Genomic DNA, 23,637 nt, shown 5'->3' on the forward strand with positions numbered 1-23,637 from the left:
GAAGCCAAGTCGTTCACGCCCCAGAAACTAGAAACCAAACGAGGCGAGGGGCGGAACTCCGCAGGGGCGTGGCCAGGGCGTGGCCTCGGAGGCGGGGCCTAGGCCTCCCAGTTCCGCAAAGGAAGGCTGCGTGCTTGCGCAGCACGCACGGCCGGGGGTGGGGCTGGGACTTTCGTCCGGCGGGTGGTGAAGGCGTGGGGCCTGGTCCTGCTGGCACCATGGCCAAGACTGTGGCCTATTTCTACGACCCCGATGTGGGAAACTTCCACTACGGTGAGGGAAAAGGGTTGTGCGCGAGAGATCGGAAAGCAAAGGTTTCGAGGCTACAACTCGAGGGAACACTGACGAACTCTCACCTCCCCACCCCCAGGAGCTGGGCACCCTATGAAACCCCATCGCCTGGCGTTGACCCATAGCCTCGTCCTGCACTACGGTCTCTACAAGAAGATGATCGTGAGTTCCTGCTCCTCTGCTGGGCTTTGGGGCTGGGAACGAGTTACCTAATAAGTTGGAGGGTTAGGTGGGCTGGACTGAATACACCAAATGCAACCTGAACCTAGGGCGCCAGGAGCAAAGTGGAAGACACCAGGGGCACTCCCTGTATGCCGTGTGGGGGTGGCGTCCTCATTTAATGGAAATTATGTTTTCACATCTGATCAGTTATCCTTTGGCCTTAGGCAGGCCAGCCCTTGACCAACTGTTGGTGTAGACCTGTGTACTCCCCTGCAGCTTATTTATCTTATGGTGCAGAAAGCCAGGCCCTCACACCTACTAGGCAAGCCCTTACCTGTGAGCTACTCCTCTCTCTGCAGTTTAGGATGTAGACAATGCTGGGGCTTCAGGGGTGAGGGGGTTGAATCACTGTACCTGATTGTGATACAGATCATTGCCCACTCCTTTTTCTTCTTCTTCTTTTTTTTTTTTTTTTGGCCGAACTGGGGGATTGAACTCAGGCCCTTGCACTTGCCAAGGAAGCGCTTATTCCACTGAGCCATCTCCCTGGCCCCCCACTCCTTCTTTGTCACTTCTCTTTACCTTTGAGGAGCTAGAACTCCAGGGACAACTCTGTAGCCTTGTGTATAAATGTGTTATATGTGTATGGCGGGCAGGAGATGTCCTGCATATTTCCTTTTCTTTTTTTATTTTTTGGTGGAGCCAGGGATTGAACTCATGCCCTTGTGCTTGCTAGGCAATCACTTATTCTACTGAGCCATCTCCCTGGCCCCCTCATATTTCCTTTTCAATCTAGAATCTATACACAGTTCTGCTTAATCACTGCTCAATCTTTTGTTTCTCCTATATACACATGCTGTCTGTTCCTGGCTTGGCATTTATACCTGTGAGGTGGGATTATAACAGACTCAGCTCTTATGCACTGTCAGGAAACTTGGTCAACAGTGTGAATGAATGCTCCCTGCTTGTGTGTGCTGAAGCACAACCAAACATTGGTTTTAGGAAAAGTGAGGTGATCCCAGGAATATCTGAATCCCCTGAGATTGCTTATGTTCCCATATGTGCATTTTCTAGAAGAAAAGTTCAGTCTTCTTCCCCAGTATTCAAAGAGGTGTAGCAAACCTCCCTACTCCATAGATGACAGATCTTTGGTTTAACACATTTTGAATTAGGAAGTTGTCATATGTTCCATGTATTTGATTCCAAAACGAAGAACCCAGATGAATGAGGGAAGTGTAAAGCCCAGGGAACTAAAGTAGGGGGAGAAATAGAAATAGGAGGTCCAGGGGACAGGATAGGTAGATTTGGGTTCAAAGTTCAGATGGTAGGAGAGGGTAGGTTGGAGGTGGAAGAAGTAATCCTTAGGGATCTTACCAAGTTCATCTGTGGACCTGTCCTTACTGACAAAAGAATAACAAGGATTAGGGGATGGGGGAATTGTATGTGGTTTTGGACAATTTCCAGGGCCAGCTTTAGTGATGGTGGTACAGCCTTATTCATAGGGCTGGTCCTACCTAGGTTCATCTTGTGTCTTCATTCCAAGGTCTTCAAGCCATACCAGGCCTCCCAGCATGACATGTGCCGCTTTCACTCTGAGGACTACATTGACTTCCTGCAAAGAGTCAGTCCCACCAATATGCAAGGCTTCACCAAGAGCCTTAATGCCTTCAACGTGGGCGATGACTGGTGAGGGAGGGAAGGATGGGACTTTTGATTTCAAGAACTTTGATGCCAGGTCCTTCAATGAGGTCTTACAGCAGCCTACTTGGGGTAGGTGGGGGGAGGGGGTTGCATGCCAGAGAGTCCTATTTATTATTCATTTTCTCTAGACCAGGTCCTATGCTAAATTCAGGGATACAATGATAAAGAATAACATAATTTTCATATTGTACCTATGCTAAGTCCTCTTTCAGAGAGGCATATGATAGACTATGAGAGTGTTCACTTGTTAGAATTATGGCACTTTGGTGGAGACTGAAGGAAGCAATGAAGATTGAGGTGAGATTTTTTAAAAATGTAGGAAGTAAGTAGGTGAAAGTTGGTTGAAGGGTAAGGGGAGAGATGTAGTGGTAGTAGGACCAACATGTGCTTTAAGTGGTAGGAGAGAGAGGAACAGAAAAAATGCCAAATGTGGAATATGAAGAAGAAAGCAATCTGGTCAGCTTAAGAGATAGCTGGCGCCTTTTAAAAGTAAACAGCCCTATTACTAATCAGGATTTTTCCTCCTAGAGTAGAGTCAAGTCATTGAAGTGTCTTAGAAATTACTAGAGTGCTTTTGACATGACCAAGTCTGCACTGCACTTGTATTGCTGGTAGAGAACTCACTCAGTGCTTAGTGCTGTGGGGAAAGCAGTGGCCAGTAAGGATCAGCCATGATCTTTGCTTATATTCTAGCATGTCCGTGAAAGAAATGACCCTAATAGCTACCCCATACTTAGTTCTATGAATGGAAACATTTGACTAGGAAAAATACCAAACATTTAAGAAAGTGAGGTATATTGGTGGCCCCATATACTGTATCCATCAGCCAGCTTTATCACATAAACAGATGGCTAGTGTTACTTGTTCTGTACCCCTCCTGTTAGATTATCATCCTACATACCATGCTTTTACCCATAATTTTTGTTTTTTTGAGACAGTCTTACTGTGTAGCCTTGAACTCACTAAATTGTCCATGCCAGGCTTGAACATGCTTTGTAGTCCAGCCTGGCCTTAAGCTTGCAGTGATCTTCCTGCCTTAGCCTCTTGAGTGCTGGGATTACAAACATGCACCACTAGAGCTTTACCACTTCCCAGTTGTCTTATCACATTTATTTATTTATTTATTTATACAGTTTAAATACTTAAATCAAGATTTAAACAAAGTCCATACATTGCAATTGTTTGGTATCTCTTAAGACTTTTTACATGTGGCTTTTCCCTTTGTCCTTCGAATTTCTTTCTTTCTTTCTTTTTTTTTTCTTTTTTGGTGGAACCGGGAATTGAACTCAGGCCCTTGCGCTTGCCAAGCAAGTGCTTATTCCACTGAGCCATCTCCCCGGTCCCCCGAATTTATTTCTTGAAAAAAAGTGTGTTGATCCTGTAAGGTTTTCTGCAACAGCTTTCATTTGTTGAGTGCTTACTACTAGGTAGTAGGTGAGGATTGCTGGTTTGTTCACTTAATTCTCATACCAACCATGAGTTGCAACAGTCCCCTTCCTGATGTTGCACATAAACAAATGGAGGTTTAAGGTAATTTAGGTAACTCACCTTGAGTCACAAAACTGGTCAGTGAAGTTAGTAGGGTTAAGATCTAGAGCCCCAGTTTAGTCGCTAATCTGTTTCCCTGCAAGATCCTACAACAGAAGCAGCCAGGGCCCCAGAACAGAGGCCAGCTCCTTGGGCTGGCACTGGGCACCTGCCCAGCCTCATCCCCATACCTCAGGCACAAGGAACGCCTTCCTGGAATGCCCTTGGCTCTCCAGCAGCTTCATCAAGACCTTCTTGGCCTTCATGCTGCCTGCATAAGCCACCCTTGACCACCACTGTGTCCCGAGCACGGCACTCTGCTCATTTGGTGTTTGTTGGGTCACATGCTGTCTTGGGAGGTCGCTTGGATTTTGTTAGTGTTTCTGCTGCTATTTCTGTATTCACTGTCCACTTCTGGGAATGCAGAGTCTGCGCTGGGGCCACAGATGAAATCCTGAGGATGTTCTTTTTTTCTTTTTTAATGTATTTAGTACAGGTCTACAGGGTCTCACTACACAGATCCGACTTGGTACTGATCCTCCTGTTTTCAGCCTCCCAAGTGCTGGGATTACAGGTGCAGGCCATTACACCCAGTCTCAGTTGCTGTCTCAGCACGCCCCAGGGGTGGGGCCGGCACTGCACACCGGGGATCGAACCCCGATCCCTGTGCCTGCCTAAGCAGGCACTTTAGTCTGCTGAGATATCTGGCCAGTCCACTCTAAGGATGTTTTTTGCTGGCTTATGGAAAGACTCTGCCCAGGCCATCTGTTCTTTAGTGGTCCCATCAGACTTGAACTACAGTTGTGTTTAAGTAGTAGTATTATCATTTGGTTCTGTAGGAAGTGAATTTACTTTGCTTATTAGTTCAGAAAAACATAAATAGTCAAATTGTACCTCAAGGCTCTTAATAAAAAACAAAAGCAATCTCAGTCCTGTTCCTTTTGCCCATAAATCCTTCCCCCCGGATGGCTATTTTCAGCTTCTTCTTCTTTTTTTTTTTTTTTTTTCCTTTGGTGCAACCAGGGTTTTGAACTCAGGCCCTTGTGCTTGCCAGGCAGGCGCTTATTCTACCAAGCCATTTCCCCGGCCCCTTCTTTCTTCTGTTGTTTAAGATTTCAAAATAATAAAATTAATTTGCTACTACTACTATTGATCTATAATATTTAAGAAATACCTACTATGCATTAGATACTATTTTAAATACTGTGTAGCCATTTGCTCACTTAATCTCAACAAATCCTATGTCATAGGATTTATTATTGTTGCTTTTTATAGATGGCAATGCTCAGGCATAGGAAAGTTAAACAGCTTTGCTCAGTCAAATTGTTTTAACCAATGAAGACTGGCTTCTGAATCCGGGCTTATAATCATAATGCCCTATTATGTTATTTTTTATTTTATTTTATTTTATTTTTGCGGTACTGGGGATTGAACTCGGGACCCTGTGCTTGCCAGGCAAGCGCTTATTCTACTGAGCCATCTCCCTGATCCAACACTTTTTTTTTAATGAATTCAGGACAGGGTCTACAGGGTCTCACTATGTAGATCAGATCTTAGTGATCCTCCTGTTTTAAGCACTGGGATAACAGGTTTGTACCACCATGCCCAGTCTCCAATGGTTGTCTCAGCACGCCTCTGGGTCGGGCCGGCAAGGCACACCGGGGATCAAACATCTGATGCTGCGCTCTGCCTAAGCAGGTACTTTAGTCCAATGAGCTGTCTGGCCAGCCCTAACACTTATTTTTTTTTAAATCAACCTTTTTATTTTGATACAGTGTCTTGCTAAGTTGCCCAAATCTTGCCTCAACCTCCAAGAGTACTGGGATTACAGATATTTGCCACCAGGCCCTGTAATTGTATCATAATCCTTAAATCAATCCATATTCTAGCCTTACATATTATTATTATTATTATCATCATCATCATCATCATCATCATCATCATCATTATTGCTACCAGGGATCGAACTCAGGACCTGTGCTTGCCAGGCAGGCGCTTATGCTGAGCTATGTCCCAGGACATTATATTTACGTTATTATAAAAAGATTCATGTACTATAGAGCAAAATGCTAGTATTTAATCTACTTTCATGTACTTGTTTTTCTCAGAGCACTATTTTTCATTTACTTAGTTTTCTAGGTATTAAATACTAATTTTTTCCAAACCTTTTGAGAGACTATGAAACTACTTAGAATTCTTTTTTTCCCCCTTATAGTCAAATGTGTTTTCTCAGAAGCCTAAAAGTGGGGACTCTGTTTGATGCTAGGGACCAAATGCAGGATGTCATACATGCTAGGCATACATAGTACTACTGAATTTAAGATATTCAAGCTAGGGATTTTTAAAAGCATTTCTTGTTTTTTTTTTTAAGTTAGGTTTGTGAAGGTATAATTTACATATCGTAAATGTCACCCTTTTTTTTTTTCTATCACAAACTGAGAGTCTGATGGTATGTACCCAGGTACAGAATACTTCCCTGATCACACAAAAGTCCTTCATATACTTTTATAGTCAATACCATCTCTCCACCTTAGCTCCAGGGAACTTCTGATCTGATGTCTGTCCTGATTCTTTGTCTTTGCTAGACTGTTACATAAATGGAGTGAGACACTATGTAGTCTTTTGTGTCTGGTTTCACGCCTCTCCATTTTGTAAGGAATGAAGATGGTAATCATTATAGCCAACACATGGCTCATAGTGCCACACAATGAGCTAAAGGCTCTCTGTGGGTTTTTCATTACTGTTTCACTTAGGTAGGAATGCAGTTCTTAACCAGGCATGTTGATGCATGCGTGTAATCCCAGCACTCAGGAGCTGAGGCAGTAGAGTTTGAGACCAGCCTGAATTATATAGCAAGGACCTGTATAAACACACACACACACACACACACACACACACACACGGAATGGAATTGTGGTACAGCGCCTGCCTGGCAGGTGTAAAGTTCTGAGTTTGATTCTTGGTAATCCCCCACCCCCCAAAGTCTATGAGTAGAAAGAATAATATTGAGCTAGGTGTGGTAGTTCACACCTGTAATCCCAGCACTTGGAAGGCTGAGACAGGAGGATCACTGTGAGTTTGAGGCCAGCCTGGACTACATGAGTGAGTTAAAGGCCAATATGCGCTACATAATGAGATCCTGTCTCAAAAAAAAAAAAAAAAAAGAGAAGGAGAAGAGGAATAGTGAGCATTGTGTTGAAGTGTGGTACACATAGAAGATTCTTAAAAATAGAAGCCAGGAGTGATGATGCACACATTTAATCTCAGCACTTGGGAGGCTGAAGCACGATTGCCCGGAGTTTGAGGCTAGCTGGGCTACATAGTAAGTTTGAGGCCACCCTGAGTCACAGAGAGACCCTGTCTCAAAAACAAATCCCCTCAAAAGGAAAAAAAAAAAAAATAGAGCATACTTTGTTTCAGCTTAGTCTCCTTTTCCTTGTATACTCAGGAACCTAAACACTGCTTGCTTTTCTCTCAGGGAGGGCCCAGTCTCCTGGCAAGAGTTAAAGTTAAATGCTTCTTTACTTCTTGCACTTTTAAGCACAGGGCTTAGTACATGGTTTGGTCCCAAATGTTTGTTGACGACATTTGCGCAGGTGTTTAGAAAGCTGTAGAGAGGACTGTTGGCCAGTGGAGGCTGCAGGAGTACGGGGAGTGGGGAGGTGCTGGAAGGAGCTGGACAGAGGCAAGAGTGTTCTATCCCCTACTTTCTGTAGCCCCGTGTTTCCCGGACTCTTTGAGTTCTGCTCCCGTTACACAGGCGCATCTCTCCAAGGAGCAACCCAGCTAAACAACAAGGTGACGTGGCCCCAAGTCCTTTTCCCTTTATCTGTGGGTCTCTGGACTCAGTGGCTTAACCCTGATGCCGGGCTCCTGGCTGTGGCCTGAGCAGGAGAAGGACTGGGGCCGGCTGCTCTGTCTTTCAGATCTGTGACATTGCCATTAACTGGGCTGGTGGGCTGCACCATGCCAAGAAGTTTGAGGTGAGTGAAGAGATGATGGGGAAGCAGTGGCTACTACCCTAGGGTGGGTGGTCAGAATGACAGCAGGAGACAGTGGGTGGAGGAATTGTTCCTCAAAGCCGCTGTTTGCCATAGGCCTCTGGCTTCTGTTATGTCAACGACATTGTGATTGGTATCCTGGAGCTGCTCAAGTAAGTAGCACAGGAGCAGATGGGGGTACGTATGAGGCTCCTGGCTGGGGAGGTCCTTCAGACTTGGCTCTCGGCGTGATCCTGACCCCCTTCTGCTTCCATCATCTCCTGGAGCCTGATGCTTTTCTTGGGCTGCCTCTTCCTCCTTTCAGTAGCACACTCCCTGCTGCCTGCTCATATTTCAGCCTTCTGTGCACATCCTTCTCCTCTCCCTGCTTCCAGCCTCCAGGTTGGAGCCCTGGGGTTGTCCTTGGGAGCTGGTGGTATCAGGTTTCGGTACCTTGGCCAGAGCAGACACAGATCCTGTGTTTGGGAGAGTGGGCTGGGAAGGAGGGTTACACTGCACTGCAGACCCTGGCTCTGCCGCTCCCTAGGTACCATCCACGGGTGCTCTACATTGATATCGACATCCACCATGGTGATGGGGTTCAGGAAGCCTTCTACCTCACTGACCGGGTCATGACGGTGTCCTTCCACAAATACGGAAATTACTTCTTTCCTGGCACAGGTATAGGAGTGGGAATTACTGTCACTTTCCCATCCCTCAGCTCTTTACCGTGATTGACTCCAGAAGCTTATTGTGACCTCAGCGCAGATGTGCCTCCCTCACACGAGCCTTTCTCCCCATTTATAGGAGTTACCTTTTTTCTGTTACACTGTCATCTCACCTGTTTCTCTCAAAGCACTCCCATATTTATTGTGGCTTTGTTTACTTTTATCTGCTCCCTCTCTTCCTCAGTATATCCACCCCCAATAGTTTTTTTGGATTTCATTGTTTTAACCCCATGCCTAATATACTGTTTCATGAGAGTTGCTCAGAAAACACTACGTGGAAGCTGGGTATGGTGACCCATGCCTGTATTCCCAGCCACTGAGGAATCTGAGGCAAGAAAATTGTGAGCAGAAGGCCAGCTGGGCGGGAGACTCTGTCTCCAAAAAAATTGAACAATAACAAAAAAGTGTTGGGAACATAGCTGAGTGGGAAGGTTGTGTTTAATTCCTAGTAAAACATACACACATTTGCTCAGCAAATGTAAGCTTTAAGATACGTATGACTCCTTCAGAGAGTCTGTGGCAGAGGTCCAGAGAGGGGCAGCTGGGTTGTGGGTGCTTCGCATGCACAGCTACTGCTGTCTGCTTTTCTGTAGGTGACATGTATGAAGTTGGAGCAGAGAGTGGTCGATACTACTGTCTCAATGTCCCCTTGCGGGATGGCATTGATGATCAGAGTAAGTACTGACATCTTCTCCCTGTTCATTTTGCTCCTTCTTTCTCTCTTTGCATTAATGTCTTCTGCCTGCTGCTGTCTATTGTTGGGTCAGGTGTCCTTAAGGATGAATGGCCTTCAGAGGGCCCACGAGCCCCTGGAAATTATTTGCAACATATCCTGTGGATGTCCTTTTCTCTGGGAAGAGGCACATTAACTTTCATTAGTCACTCAGCAGTCTGGGATCCCAGACTGCTCAGAACCAATGGTTTGGTTCTTTGGGTTGTGCCTTTCCTGGGCTACATGCTCTCTCAACCCCCCTTTCCCTTTTGTTCCCTGTCTCCCCATCCCCTTGGGGTGTCAGGTACCCATCTTTGGCCCTCTCCCAGGTTACAAGCACCTTTTCCAACCTGTCATCAACCAGGTGGTGGACTTCTACCAACCCACATGCATTGTGCTCCAGGTAATCCTGTCAGTACCTCCTCAGGAGGGCTTGTCGGGGCTGAGGGAAGACGGCAGGGAAGAGGCGCTTCCTTATGTTGGCGGGAAGGGAACTGGATGACATCTGTGATCTTCTGATCGGTTATGTCACTGCAGCTGTCTGATTTGTTTTCTGCAGTGTGGAGCTGACTCTCTGGGTTGTGATCGATTGGGCTGTTTCAACCTCAGCATCCGAGGACACGGGTGAGACTTTTGTCCTTTTCCTCCAGGTTTTCAAATCGCTTTGGGCCTCAGTGAATAAGTGTGGGGTAGTTGGGGAATGGGCCTCCTCTGTTATTGGGAATCAAAAATAGCTACGAATTATTTATGAATTAGAGATACTATCTTTAACAAGATTCCTTAGGTCATTCCATGTTTTTGTTAAGCACCTCTTACATTCTAAGATTGTAGTAATGGGGGTGATACGAGGAGGTGCCTGTAGAGATTATAGTTTAGTGTAGAAAGCAGAAAAATATAAGTATGCAAGAGATGTAAGTACATTCTTATGAACCCTGTAAAGGGAAAAAGTAGAAAGCTGAGAAAGAGTAACAGTGGAGATCTGCTTTAGATTCCATGATTTTGGAAGGCCTTTTTGAGGAGGTAAAATAGGTGCTGAGCCTGGAGGCTAAGAAGAAGGGAATCACAAGCCATAAGAGGATCAGAAAGAACTGGTGAGAGGGGCTGGGAAAGATTCTGAGGCAGAAAGAGCTGATGTAACGAGAGGTGAGATGAAATTAGTACAGCCAGGACCATGGAGCAAGCTATAGGTATCTTGATCAAGGTCCTAGAAATTGGCCATGATAAGGTTGTACAGAGCAGTTAAAGCCTACAAAGGAGTTTGGATTAAATTCTAAAGATCATGAGAACTGTTGGAGGTTTTTAAGTAGGGAAGTGACATGATTGAATGTGCGAAGTGACTCTCTGCCAAGCAGAGAAAGGTTTGAGTGGGAGGGAGAGGTTAGGATTAGTAGCACTTGGTATTGTTGAGGCAGGAGATATGGTGCCCAGGCTAAGTGAGAAGGTGATGAGGGAGAGAAGTAGGGAATTTACCATCCATTCTGAAGCCTAGAATGGACACCCTGGCTGGCTCATTATGAAAGTAGTTGGATAACATGGAGGATGCCAGGGAGAGTGTTGAGCGGTGCAGAAGTGACAATGTGCTTTAAATTTTTCAGTGAGACACAAAATAGTAAAGTGCACAAATGAATCCCACTGTCCAGATCAAGGTAGAGGAGGGCACTTGTAGTTAGTTCCCCTATACCGCTTTCCAGGCACATACACCTGGGCTGCACCCATTCTCCTGGTTCCTTTTAATAGGGAATGTGTTGAATACGTCAAGAGCTTTAATATCCCTCTGCTGGTGCTTGGTGGTGGTGGCTATACCGTTCGAAATGTGGCTCGCTGCTGGTGAGTACTGTTCCTGACCTTTCTCCCTCATTGTGCAGGGTGAACTAGGGGCTCCCTGAGACATGGCCAGGTGGGCCCTCCAGCCCACTTAGTCCAGCCATCTCCCCTCTGCTGGTTGGTTTCAGGACGTATGAGACATCCTTGCTGGTGGAAGAGGCCATCAGTGAGGAGCTTCCCTATAGTGGTAAGGACCACTCTGCGACACCCCAGCCACAGGATAGCCTGTCCTGCTGTGTCTCAGAATGACCTGGTTTGAAGCAAATGGGGAATTTTATACTCCCAGAGCTCTGTATGTGAAACCTCTGGGCTCACAGACTGGACTAGATTAGGCACTGCTTACGTAGGGGTTCTAGATGGGGAGGGAAGAGATTGAAAGTTGTGAAAGCTGCCTTTCTCAGTCTGAGCCTTACTTTTTGGCTGATTCCCTCTCCTCTCCAAGAATACTTCGAGTATTTTGCTCCGGACTTCACGCTTCATCCAGACGTCAGCACCCGCATTGAGAATCAGAACTCACGCCAGGTCAGCAGCTGAGGGAAGCTGAGAACAAGGATGGGGGAGCTCCAGAGAGGTCAGGAAGTGGGTGGGAAGCAAGAGAAAGAGAAGTTCTGATCTGTCACTGTCACACTTACCATCCATGCGGCAGCCAAGCTTAAAGCAGAAGCAGTCATGGTTTGTGGAAAGGGATAATTATGAAATGGAGGCTACTGCAGAGATTAAAACCAGGGTGGGATGGGCAGAAGACAGCTAGCAGGGTGGCTGCCCTGGGAGTCACTAGGAGCTACTCACTGTATTCCTCTTTTATGACCAGTATCTGGACCAGATCCGCCAGACAATCTTTGAAAACCTGAAGATGCTGAACCATGCACCTAGTGTCCAGATTCATGACGTGCCTGCAGACCTCCTGACGTATGACAGGACTGATGAAGCTGATGCGGAGGAGAGGGGTCCTGAGGAGAACTACAGCAGGTCTGGGGCAGAGAGCAGGGGCATCGGCCAAGCTTGCTGTGAAGGGTTACGCAGGGGAAAGTAAATTAGGAGGCAGCAGTTTTTTTGTCCCTGATTTACCTCCTTTAGGCTGTTAAAATTTCCCTCCTCTTTTTTTTTTTTTTTTGCCATTTTTAATGACAAAAGCAATACATATTTATTGGAAAAATTATAAGAAGCATCACAATGTTAAGCTTACTTTCACAACCCCAGACCCAGTCCACAGAAGTAAATGCTACCTGTAATTTTTTTTTCTTTTTTTTTTTTTTTTTTTTGTGGTACTGGGGATTGAACTCAGGACCCTACACTTGCCAGGCAAGCACTTATTCTACTGAGCCATCTCCCCAGCCTGCTACATATACTTTGATTTATATCTTTTCAAATAGACCTTTTTCTGTAGTTTACAAGTATACTTCTAATGCCACGTGTGCTGGCACATACCGATAATCCCAGTACTTGGGAAGATGAAGCAGGACGATTCCTGTGCGTCAAGGCAAGCCTGGGCTATATGCACATATAAACATATACTTTTCTGCAGATTTATTGTTTATATGGTTTTTAGTATTAATACAAGAAGGAGCCTTATATCTTGTTTACAATTTACTTTTTTTTTTTTTTGTGGTGCTGGGGATTGAACCCAGGGCCTTGTGCATGTAAGGCATGAGCTATACCACTGAGCCACATCTCCAGCCCCAAATCTGTCTTTTTTAGTAAGACATGGTATCTTTCTACATACATACACATGTATATCTGCTTCAGTATTTTACTGGCTATATAATGTTCTTGTGTTTGAGTATACCATAATTTGACCAATTACCACTGATGAACATTTACATTCTTCTTTGTTTTGCTTAGTAATAAGGAATGTGGCAATGAACCCTCCCATTTACAGCTTCACATGTTTGTTAAGAGTGGTTAGATTCATAGAATTATTGCTATATGGTAAAGTTTTTTATATTTGCTGCCAAATTGCCTTCCAAAAAGTCAGTAGAAGTTTATGTTCTTGCCAGAATTTTACCAAGTCCCTCTAGGTCTTAAGCTGGACAGGCCTCTGCCCACACATTGCTCTCTAGGGTTCTGATTTCTCCACTCTGTCCCTTTTTGCAGATTTGAAAATTGTATTGTGGTTCTGTTTTTTTTCAGAAAAAGCCTATCTGTCTGATATACCTACTAAAATATTTATAGAGGGGCTGAATTAGAAGAAAGATACTAGTATACTTTTTTTTTTTTTTAAATCCCCAAATAAGCTTTTCTGAAAAATAAAGGTAATAGACAGCAGGACCCACAAGCGCAGAGGCAGACGCATTTGCTCCCACAAGTTCCCCTGTGCGCCTGACCGCAGCGGCCAGTTGTAGGACAGCCAGCCTTGCTCAGCTGCCCTGGCAGAGGCTGAAGTTGCCTCTGCTGCAATCTGATGGGTTTCTCAGTCCCTTTAAAAAAGTCCTGGGTGTTAAGTTCAAGCCCCTGATAGGGCTTATATGACTTAGTTCCTCCATATCTCTCGTCTGTACCTGGTCTTTACTGTCCTTTGTGAATGTCCCCTCATACTTGGCCTAACTGAGAAGCAGTCAAAATATCTGGCCTCAGGGGACTCTGTTTTGAACAATCATCTCAACTTCTCTGGGCCTTTAAATTTGTGGCCAGGCATAGTGGCTCACACCTATAATCCTAGCACTCAGGAGGCGGAGGCAAGAAAATGGAGGTTGAGGCCAGCCTGGGCTACATAGTTCAAGGCCAACCAGAGCTACATACTGCTACCATCAATCAAAAGAACAAAAAATGAAAAAACTCGACTTCTGGCAGTTGATTTTTATCAGCTGATTTGGTTTGGCAAAATCTATTTTTCTTTTTGCCAGTTTGCTGTTTCATCTGTAGTTCCAGGCTGGTGAGTGTGGTCTTTGCTTTGTGTCACACCCTTTGAACAGCTAGCAGAAGCCTCAGGCCTCTTCCTGTTCCCAAGGCCTACCTCAGGGCCGACTAGTCAGTCTTTGGTTCCTGTTCTTCTGTGATGCCGATAGCTCTGGCTTGCCTACAATTTGCAGAACACTAACAAGGAGAGTTACCACTTTTGTATGTTTGCTAAGCACCAGATAAATGCTCTATAATACAATGTACATATCAGGTCTTCTTTCTGTTGCTGTGAGATAGTGCCAAGAAGTGGCTCTCATCCTCATATTATCAGAGGAAGAATCTGGTGCTCAGAAAGCTTAAGTAACTTTCCTAGGGCCACAGAGCTGGCCAATTATCAGGGTTGAGATTCAAACCTGAGTGTCTGACTTCATACCTCTAACCCTCATGCTTGTAGAGATAACTGACACATGGCTCACCAAGGGGATTGGGCCTTACGTGGCTTAGTTCCTTAACTTCTCTTAATGTCTTTCTCAATTCTCTAAGAGGATAGTTTTTCAAAAAGAAATCAGTATTGAATATTTTACTGGCCTTGTGCTGCTTTCACATCAAGTTTGTGTCATTTCTCTGCGTAGGACTTTTCTTTCCATTGCACTTAGAAGAACACTCAAGTTCCTGATTGCTACTTTAAAAGTCTTATGTGCTAAAATAAGAAAAAAAAAAAGTCCTATGTGCTGGCCTTACCTGATCCCTACTTACTATGTTCCCAGTCTTACCTGTTTTTTTTTTTTTTTTGCATTTTAAGGAAGGGACTATAGGGTGTTCAGCATCTCACTACAAGATCAGACTCATAGTGATCTGCTTGTTTACAGCCTGTGAAGAGCTGGGATTACAGGCGCGTGTCACCGTGCCCGTGCACAGTCTCAGTCTCTGTCTCAGCGTGCCCCAGGGGCTGGGCCGACCAGCAATCCATTTTGTTTTTGAGAAGGTTCTCACTATGTAGCTCAGACTGGCCTTGCACTCAATGTGTAGCCCAGGCCGGCCTCACTTGTGGCAGTCCTGTCTCAGCCTCTTGAGTGCTGGGATTACAGACATACGCCATCACATCTGGCTCCTGATCCGCTCATACTTTTCCACCCAGCCATCCTGACCTCCTTGTCTTACTGGAATACCTGTTTCCTTCCACATTGTGAGGCTTGGCACATTATTCCTGAGGTCTCTGCCTTGCCAGCTTCTTCCTAAACCTCAGGCCTTCTGTTTTTAGAACTTTTGCTAATAATAATCTTGTCTGGAATTTATCTGATTCCTCCCAGCACTCTCAGTTATATCACTTAATTTCATTTTATTCATGACAGTTCTTCACTGTCTGAAGCTTTCATATTTCTTTGCATTGTTAAGTTTGGTCTTGTTTGTTAGGTGAGCTCTTTGAGGAGACAGAAACCTTGTCTGATTGATTCGCTACTGTATTGCTAAAGCTACTGACAATGTCTACCACAGAATAGCCTCTAAATATTTATTAAATATACAAATGATGGATCTTTTACAATCCTTGTCCACCAACAGGAAGAGAGAAATGGTTCCTGATGGAGATAACCTGAGAAATAGGTCTGCAGGGGGTATGGGGAGAACAGTGGAGCCTGGACAGTGAGTGTCTGACCTCTTGCCCTTTGCTTTGCAGGCCAGAGGCACCCAATGAATTCTATGATGGAGACCATGACAACGACAAGGAAAGCGATGTGGAGATTTGAGAACAGCTTGGGGTGCTATGTCCCAAGGGATTCCTTTTCACCTGTTGGTTGGGTGGAAGAGAAAAGTTGTGGTTCTCCCAGCCCTAGGCTGGTCACTTTTGAGGACTGTTACTAACTCTGGGGAAGGATTTGGAGACCACACGTGGTTCTAGAACCATCCACCCCCTTTTCTTCATCTCCCACCACCTGATGATTATGCCTATTAGGGATGAGATGGGGAGAAGGACAGTTTGTGGGCAGTGGGTTCCTAGAGGCCAGTCCCGCCCTTCGGCACTGTTCCTTCCCTGCTTCCCTCTAACCCAGAGATGTAAAGACAAGAGATAGACAGGACTGAGGTTGATTCTGATGTCCTCCTTTCCTGGGTTCTATTGTAGGCCTTGCTTCTAGGGCCAGTGAAGAGTGGGGGCTCGAGGGCTCTAGCTCTAAACACCATAACGCTGGTTTATGGGAAGTGCAGTTTTGAGTAGGGGAAGGATGTGAAAATGTCCTGTTCTAACTTTTGGCTTTATATCCATTTTACCATTGTTTTTATCCAATAAACCAAGTTGGTATTTTTTGTACCTTTCTGGAAATATTAATTCTTATTAACTATATATATGATTGGAGAAGGGACAGAGATGATAATGCAGATAATTAAAATCCCAGCTAATATTCAGCACCCCTTGATAGGCACTCTGTGTGTTCTATGTGGAAAGAAGCTTTGCTCACCTTTAACACCACCAGTGTCACATGGCCAGAATCAATCAGGATTATTTTACTCTGTATAGGGAGTTAGTAGAGCATTCTGGTTATGAGTAGACAAACCTAGGCAGATTACTAGCTTTTGAGGGTGTGGCAGATAACTTCAGATTTTTGGACATGGAACTGGTAGGATGATGCTAGCTGGTGAAGAAACACTGAGATGACAGAACATGGTTAAATACTTAGTATACAGCTGCTGTAAAAGTTGCTCCCTAACTGTCTTTGTGGAGATCAGTGAGGGGTAGTGGAGCCCCTGCAAACATGGACCCTTCTCTGGGAAGATTGTAGTCAGTATGGGGTGGCAGATGTCAATAGTGGTACAGGAAAGAGGACTAACAGATGGGTCCCTTCTTCCCTCTTCAGTCTGATTCTCAACACCCTAGCTTAAGAATGTAAGTAACTTGTGAACTGTTTTAGACAAACTGAGTTTCTTGTATGGGTTAGACAGCTCTGTGCTGCATGTTTGCATCAGGCAGTTAGAAGGTCTGGAGCACAGGAAGGCTGGAGGTGAGGCGCAGTATCCATCCAGAGTAGCAGTCCCCGGTGAGAGCAGGGCCAGCACTGAGCACAGAGGACCCGGGGGTTAGTCACTCAGCTCTCCAGGGGTGTACATTTGAAATCTTTTGGCAACTGTGGTTAAGATTCAGTCTATACTGTGAGGACCTACTCTGTGCCACTGCTCTTGACAGAGGGGACAGATGTAGCCAGGAGAGTGGAAGAAACTGCTGAAACAGCTGATCATAGGCTTGGAGAACCCATCCTTTTAGGCATGTTTGGCTTATGCCAGTGGGGAAAGCTTGGTTAAACACAGGGTTTGGTAGTCAGACTAATCTGAGTTTAAGCTTCGTATAAATCGTGTATCCTTTAGGCAGTCTCTTTCACACCCTGATGCACAAATTTCTTTTTCTTTTTTTAATTTGTAGGAATTTATTAAAGTTGATGACGTTTAATCTTCAATAAATAAATATACTGCTTTTGGCCCTATTTCCAGATTAACTCATACAGTACTTGGGGAAACTTAGATCCAAATTTCTTATCTGTAAAACGGTGTGGCTGAAAGCGATCATATGGTATTGTGGGGGTTGAGTGAGAAAAATATAGTGGTCACCTAAGTGCCAGGTCTAGGCAGCTGGTGGCTATTACTACTGCTTTGGTTGTTGGCAGTAACAAGTTTGTCCATATTAGAAACAGAGGCATCCTGGATTCAGAACTCAGCAGCATTGCAGTAGAGCCTAGCACTTCAACTGGATCAAGTTCTTGGCACACAGCTTTGAAAATATGTGGTAGCTATGCACTTACATTTTTAAAAAATGTGCTTGTTCCAAAGGTATTACAACAGTAAACTGAGTTATCCAAGAACGCCCAGCACAAATTTCATGATAGAATAACAGCCTGTCATGCGGTTTTTGGTTTAGATCATACCCTGCTTTGGGTTGTGAGATGGTCTAGGCTTTACAACCACGTGGGCGCTGCGCAGGAGCCAAGGAGCCCGCTGGTTCCGTCCGCCAGGGGGCAGTGTTCCCTGTGTGGCCGAGAGAGCTGCACCGCCTACTCGCCACCCTCCCCCCCACGTGGGTCCGAATGGTTAAGTCCGCAGGGCAGGTAGCGCGCTTCCGCGGCTTCCCTCCACCCCCTCCCTTCCCCCCATTGGTAGGGGCTGCGGGTCCGGGCGGAAGTGGGGCAGGCGGGCGGGAGCGAGGCGTCGCCGTTGTATATTCATGAGGCGCGCGCAGCTCGGCATGCTAATGAGGCGGGGCGCGGCGGCCGGCTGAGAAGCTGCTGGGCGGCGGTGGCGGCTAGCGCGGAGCGGCCGGGCGGGCGCAGTGTAGGCGTGGGGTCGCTGGCCGGCGCGAACCGGGACATGGAGCCCTCCGGTGGGAGCCAGGGGCCCGGCCGCGGGACCCGGGAGAAGAAGAAGGGCCGGAGCCCGGATGAGCTGCCTGCGACGGGCGGCGACGGCGGCAAATCCAAGAAATTTGTGAGTGTCCCTCCCATCCTGCTCCCTCAGCGCGGCCCGATAGCCACCCTCTGGGCTCCAGCGACCCTCGCGGGCGGCCCCGGGGACGCCCTCCCGGTCCTAGGGAGTCGCCCCCGCGCCTCCCCACCTGGTCTCGCCGGTGCTCTCTCCACAGCCCGACATCCTCGCTCTCGGGACCTCGGGAAGCCCCGAGTCCCCCTGCTCTGCCCCGGCACCCTCGCGGCGTCCCTCGCGCCCCAGCTGCAGGCTGGGTCCCACCGCCCCCGTGGCCCCGCTGCCTCTCAGCCACACTTCCTTTCTTCTGCCTCTAGTACCCAAACACGCCTTCTCTTTTCGGTCGCTTGTGCTGTTCTGGATCCATTTTCTCTCCTCATCTTAGCCCCATGTTTTGATACTCCCGTATTTCCTTCTGCTGAGGTTACTTCCTCAAGATCGGTCTCTTTCACCTGCTAACTTTCCTCCAGCCCCTTCCCCGTCCCGGCCCTCGCCGGGTGTCACCTAATAATCCTTCCCCTAAGGAATGTTACCTGGCTTGAGCCCTGCTGCCCCTCCTCCCTGGGACGCTTGTCCTTGTGATTACCAGGAGAGTGGTTCCTGCCCAGGTCCTACGGTCTGGGTTAGAATGATGATTGGTTTCCTGCTGTTTCGCTGTCCACAGAAGCAGTGTCTTTGCCCTGTTGCTCGCTAACTTTTCAGGGGATTAGAACTTTTCTCATAATTATGCCCTTCTTGACCCAGGATGGTGATAAACCTCCCCTGTGGGGAGGAAGTTAGACTCCCTAGTCGCAAGAAGTTTATGAGTAATTGAATTGCTTTTTATACATTTCCTATGATAACCATCTGCCACTCCTTCTGCCTCCTTCTGTGTGCCAAGGTTACTGACATCCCTTTTCCTCAGGTGCCAGTTACTTCCAAGTCAGAGGGAGTACTGATATTCATGGAGCTGTCCTATCTTACTACCTTTTGCCCATATTAAATCTTTCTTACTCTTCTCTCTAGGGATTTATTTGCCTTTTCTTCACTGTAAGAACTGTAAAAGATACTGAACGGTGTTCAAGGGAGGGAAAGCATTTCGGTCTTATTACTTGCTAGTTGTTAACTGGTTATTTACTTAGTCTTTTCCAGGTATTTATGTGACAACCTTAGAATCTCTTTCTAACAACCATATGGCTTACAACTTACCTCTTGCTTTCTCTTGGCTCCCTCACTATTTTGACTGTACAAGTAATATTACAAGTTTATCAGAAAACTGAGAAAGTGATGTAAACAGCAAGAAAATGTTCTTTGACCTAGAGGGTTGGGATTTGGAGCATACTTAAGCAGAAATAAAATAGTGACTCATCTCTTCCCCCTATTTCTAGCAAGACCAGGTGCTCCTGGACTCCTTTCAAGTGACATACAGGCTGTCAGTAACTGCCCGTTTTTATCTGCTCAACACCTTCGTTTTCACAAATACAGAGTTAATAGTGGTGATATCCCCTTCCCCATTGGTGACTAAAGCAGTATTTTTCTGTATCTCCTTAGAGTAAGAATTGACCTTGTAGTTCAAGAGCCTTCCTTCTAAAACTTTCTGGTTCTGCTGGCTATGTCCCTTCTGTTTTGTGTATCTTTGGGGTTTTGTTTCCATGGGGACTGTTTGACCTTCTTCACCAGAATTTTAGTTATTCCTGCTGCTTTGTAGTGACCTTCATGACTTGTTACTATTTAAATCTTTACTACCATAGGCTTTTTTGCATACTTTCGTAGTAACACTTAAAGAGTTTCACAAATTTGTGAAATCTGTTTAAGAGTGTGGTGCTGTAAAGTGAGAAACCTGAGGGAACTCAAGTTTCTTTTCACCTGTTTTTTTGGCATGTCCATGAGATCTTGTGTATAGCTGAATGGATTGAGCTTGGAGTTGTTCATATTTGTTTTAAAGAGTGTGGCAATGAACCAGGTTCTTTTTTTCTGAGGTGTGGTTGGTTTTAACCCCTATTCTGCTGAATTTTTAAAACTAGGTATTACAGTAGTGAGAGTTGCATTAGCACCTTGGAAATTGGAAGGTTTCAGAAAAGAAGTAATGCTTAACTCCTTATTTCCCAAGTATAATCTACCTCAAGGCATCAGAATATTTTCTTTTCCTTGCTCTTTTTATTACTCTAGAAGTGAAAGATGAGGAGCACTGCAATCCAGTTCTCTTTGTGTGTCTGTGTATGTATATATGGGTGGGTGGAGTGGGTGAGATTGCTAGAGTGCTTTTGTTACCCATAGCTTAGTTTTTTGAACTGCAGGCTAAAACCAAACTCAAAGCTCTTTCGCCTACTCCACTTTTTCTTAAGTGCCCTCTGGAACTTCATTAAGAATGCATTTTATGAAACTGCACCTTTTGGACTAAGTGTACTCAAAGGTTGTTTGCACTTGAGAGATGACAGTCCCTTTAGTTGCTGCTACATACCTTTCTGGCCTTATGCAAGTTCTTAGTACAGATCAACCGATAAGACTGCAGAGGTCCTAAGTTGCCCAAGATTGTTAGAGATGTTACCAGAAGGACTGAAACCAGGTTGTCTGTAATTCCCCTTGGTTCTTCTTGAGTCTCTCTTCTCCTGGATCATGAATGTATTGTTTCTTTCCTATTATTCCAGTTTCTTTAGGATTCCCTTTAGATGAAAGAAAATATATGTAAGGGGATCATGTATAGCCAAGATGTTAGGAGGTTACAGGGTGTCCCTGTAGTAGGCTGTGTGCCATCTCATGTTATTGAGAAATTAACACATCCCAAGAGAATGTTGTTTCTTGAATTCAAGTAGGAATATAATGAATTCTTGGGTACAGATTGGAGAGAGCAGGTGATTTTATTTTTTTTTCTTTTCCACCCATTCCTATTTTTTAAAATTTTATATTTTTTGAGCAGATAATTTTTAAAATCTTGTTTACTTTTACATGCCTATGTTGAATTACTATGTTACAGTTTTACACTGTTGGAAAAGCAAAGTAATAGTGAGAGTATAAGTGTTTAATTGTACACTCCTGACCAAAGGTAAATGATGCTATGCAGAATTTTAAGGATATAATAGGAAATGGAGAGAATATGAAAAAAGTAGAGTTGTTTATACAGATTCCTGCTTGTCTCTTCTTCAAGGAGATGTGTGTGTGTGTGTGTGTGTGTGTGTGAGAGAGAGAGAGAGAGAGAGAGAGAGACAGAGAGAGGCAGAGAGAGAGACAGAGAGACAGAGAGAGACAGAGAGAAAGAGAGAGATAGGGTCTCACTGTGCAGGCTGGCATTGAACTTACTGTGTAGTCCAGAGTGGCCTTGAACTCATGGGGATCCACAGCTTTGACCTGCCACATGCCCATGCCACAGTTACAGGTCGGAGCCACACCTGGCTTAATAAGATACTAACTTATCCGAAAGGTGCCAAAAAACTGAGAAATACACAAAGATTTCAATTTTTTTTTTTTTTTTTTTTTTTTTTTTTTTTTTTTTTTTGTAGCAACCACAGAGATTATTTAGTTTGAAAAGTACAGGAGTGAGCCTGAGGAGTGTTATTAAGATGTTTGAGATGACGAGATGATATTTTTAAAATTTTCTGCCTTTGTTGCCTTGTGTTTAAAGACAGGTCCACTCAGTATTATTACATATACTTGTCTCAAAAGAAAAATTCTTTCTCCAAAACATAGTATTGAAGAAATGTCTTAGAATTGGAAGATTTGGTAAGTGTGGAGGTATTTTTTTTAAAAAAAGAGCTGAAAAGCTGAGTGAAAAGTTTAGCATACCTATAAACCTAGAAGGCTGAGGCAGGAAGATTTCAGGTTCAAACCCATCCCAGGCAATTAATTTATAAAGACCCTGTTCCAGAACAATCAATAAAACAAGGGCTAGAAGCTGGGAATATAGCACTTGCCTAGCACATAAGAGTTCCTAAGTTCAGTAGAGTCACCAGTACTACATGCCATGCATAAATAAATAGTGTTAGGGATATAGCTTAATACAGAGTCTCTGTGTTTAATCCCTACTAGTGAAAAAAAAATTATGACCTATAGATTAAGTTACTTTTTTGAAGAACACATGGTTCAGAGAAGACTGATTTTTTTTTTTTTTTTAAGAGAGAGGATCACTATGCAGTTCAAGCTGACCTTGTGCTCACTTTTAGCCCAAGCTAGTCTCAAACTTGCAGTGATCCTCTTGCCCCAGCCTCCTAAGGGCTGAGATTACAGGTGTGTGACACCACACCCAACTCAGAATAGACTAATTTTATATCCTACAAGCTGGAATAACTTTTTTGTTATTCCTGGCAGTCCTTGGGGTATTTTACAGATGGATTGCCAGGTGTTTGGCAGTGTTACCTCTTTAGTAGAATATAATAGAGGCTTGAAAGATAAGGTTGTATGCCACATATGATTTAGAAGAATAGATTAATGATCATATTTATATTCAAGGCAAGATCCTCTCTCAAAGAAGAAAAAACAAAAATCATGTTTATTGGGATTGGGGAGATAACTGTGCAGTCTAAGCACCTGCCTGGCAAGCACAAGGATCCAGGTTTGATCTCTGGTACTACATGTCATGCCAGACCCAGAACCCCAGGCGCCCAGTGCTGGCCACCCAAACTGGATGTGGTGGTGCATACCTGTAATCCCAATGCTGTGGAGGCTGACACAGGAGGATCACTATGAGTCCAAGCTGCCTTTCCAGACCTGGTACCAAATAAATAAATAAATAAAATATTTTTAATAATTTTTAAAAATCGTGTTTATTAATAAAACAAGATATACAAGGCATTATAGAGTTTGAGGGATAAGTGGCCTTTTCTCCTGTTTTTATGACTTTGTAACTGAAATATTAATGACTTATATAAACCTTTCTTATTTTGAAAATAACTTTGTATTACTTAAGATTTTTTTTTTTTTTTTTTTTTTTTTTTTGCGGTACAGGGGATTGAACTCAAGACCTTGCACTTGCCAGGCAAGTGCTTATTTTACTGAGCTATTTCCCCGCCCCAGTTATTTTTATTTTTTATATTGAGCTTTCTATTTTCAGTTACTTTTGTTTGAAACCAGTGGGGGAAAAATATACCTCATACTACCTGTAAAGTACCAGCAGTAGAAGCCTAGGCATTGATACATGTCTGTAATTCAAATTACTTAGGAGACAACATTGAAAGTTCAAAGCCAGTTTGGGCAGTTTAAGGAGAGCCTGTCTTAAAACAAAATTTAAAAAGGTTGGGAGTGTAGTTTAGTGTAGAGGCCTAGAGTTTAATCCCATGAATGTGTATGTGGTTTAGTGTAGAGGCCTAGAGTTTAATCCCATGAGTGTGTGTATGGGACACATGCAACATTGGTTGTTCACCCCTAGTTAGGTCAGTGGAGACAAAGCCACAGTTTCCTTACCCCACTGACTATCCTTTCTGTTCTTTTTTTTTTTTTTTTTTTT

At 44.6% G+C, this 23,637-nt stretch overlaps 2 protein-coding genes across 4 annotated transcripts in view; both read left to right on the forward strand.

Moving 5' to 3' along the window:
• Window positions 1-129: 129 nt before the first annotated feature.
• On the forward strand, window positions 130-16,072 carry Hdac3 (histone deacetylase 3). The gene is made up of 15 exons (XM_004643856.2): window positions 130-273; window positions 371-453; window positions 1,997-2,139; window positions 7,398-7,479; window positions 7,608-7,664; window positions 7,779-7,834; window positions 8,209-8,342; window positions 8,983-9,063; window positions 9,431-9,504; window positions 9,661-9,725; window positions 10,839-10,928; window positions 11,054-11,112; window positions 11,368-11,447; window positions 11,737-11,894; window positions 15,439-16,072. Exons 1-15 carry the CDS (start codon window positions 219-221, stop codon window positions 15,506-15,508), a joined length of 1,287 nt encoding a protein of 428 aa, XP_004643913.1. The 5' UTR covers window positions 130-218; the 3' UTR covers window positions 15,509-16,072.
• A 1,890-nt stretch (window positions 16,073-17,962) lies between these two features.
• The window catches only part of Diaph1 (diaphanous related formin 1), a 127,011-nt gene continuing 121,336 nt past the window's right edge, over window positions 17,963-23,637 (forward strand). For 2 of the 3 annotated variants that reach the window (XM_004643857.2, XM_023704032.1), the window contains exon 1: window positions 17,963-18,227. In XM_004643857.2, coding sequence (XP_004643914.1) covers window positions 18,111-18,227 — 117 coding nt within the window. In that variant the 5' untranslated portion in view covers window positions 17,963-18,110. The remainder of the gene's footprint in view (window positions 18,228-23,637) is intronic. The other variant, XM_004643858.2, reaches the window with a different exon arrangement.

Source organism: Octodon degus, unplaced genomic scaffold, assembly GCF_000260255.1.
Source record: "Octodon degus isolate 3935 unplaced genomic scaffold, OctDeg1.0 scaffold00185, whole genome shotgun sequence".
Taxonomy (NCBI): Eukaryota; Metazoa; Chordata; class Mammalia; order Rodentia; family Octodontidae; genus Octodon; species Octodon degus.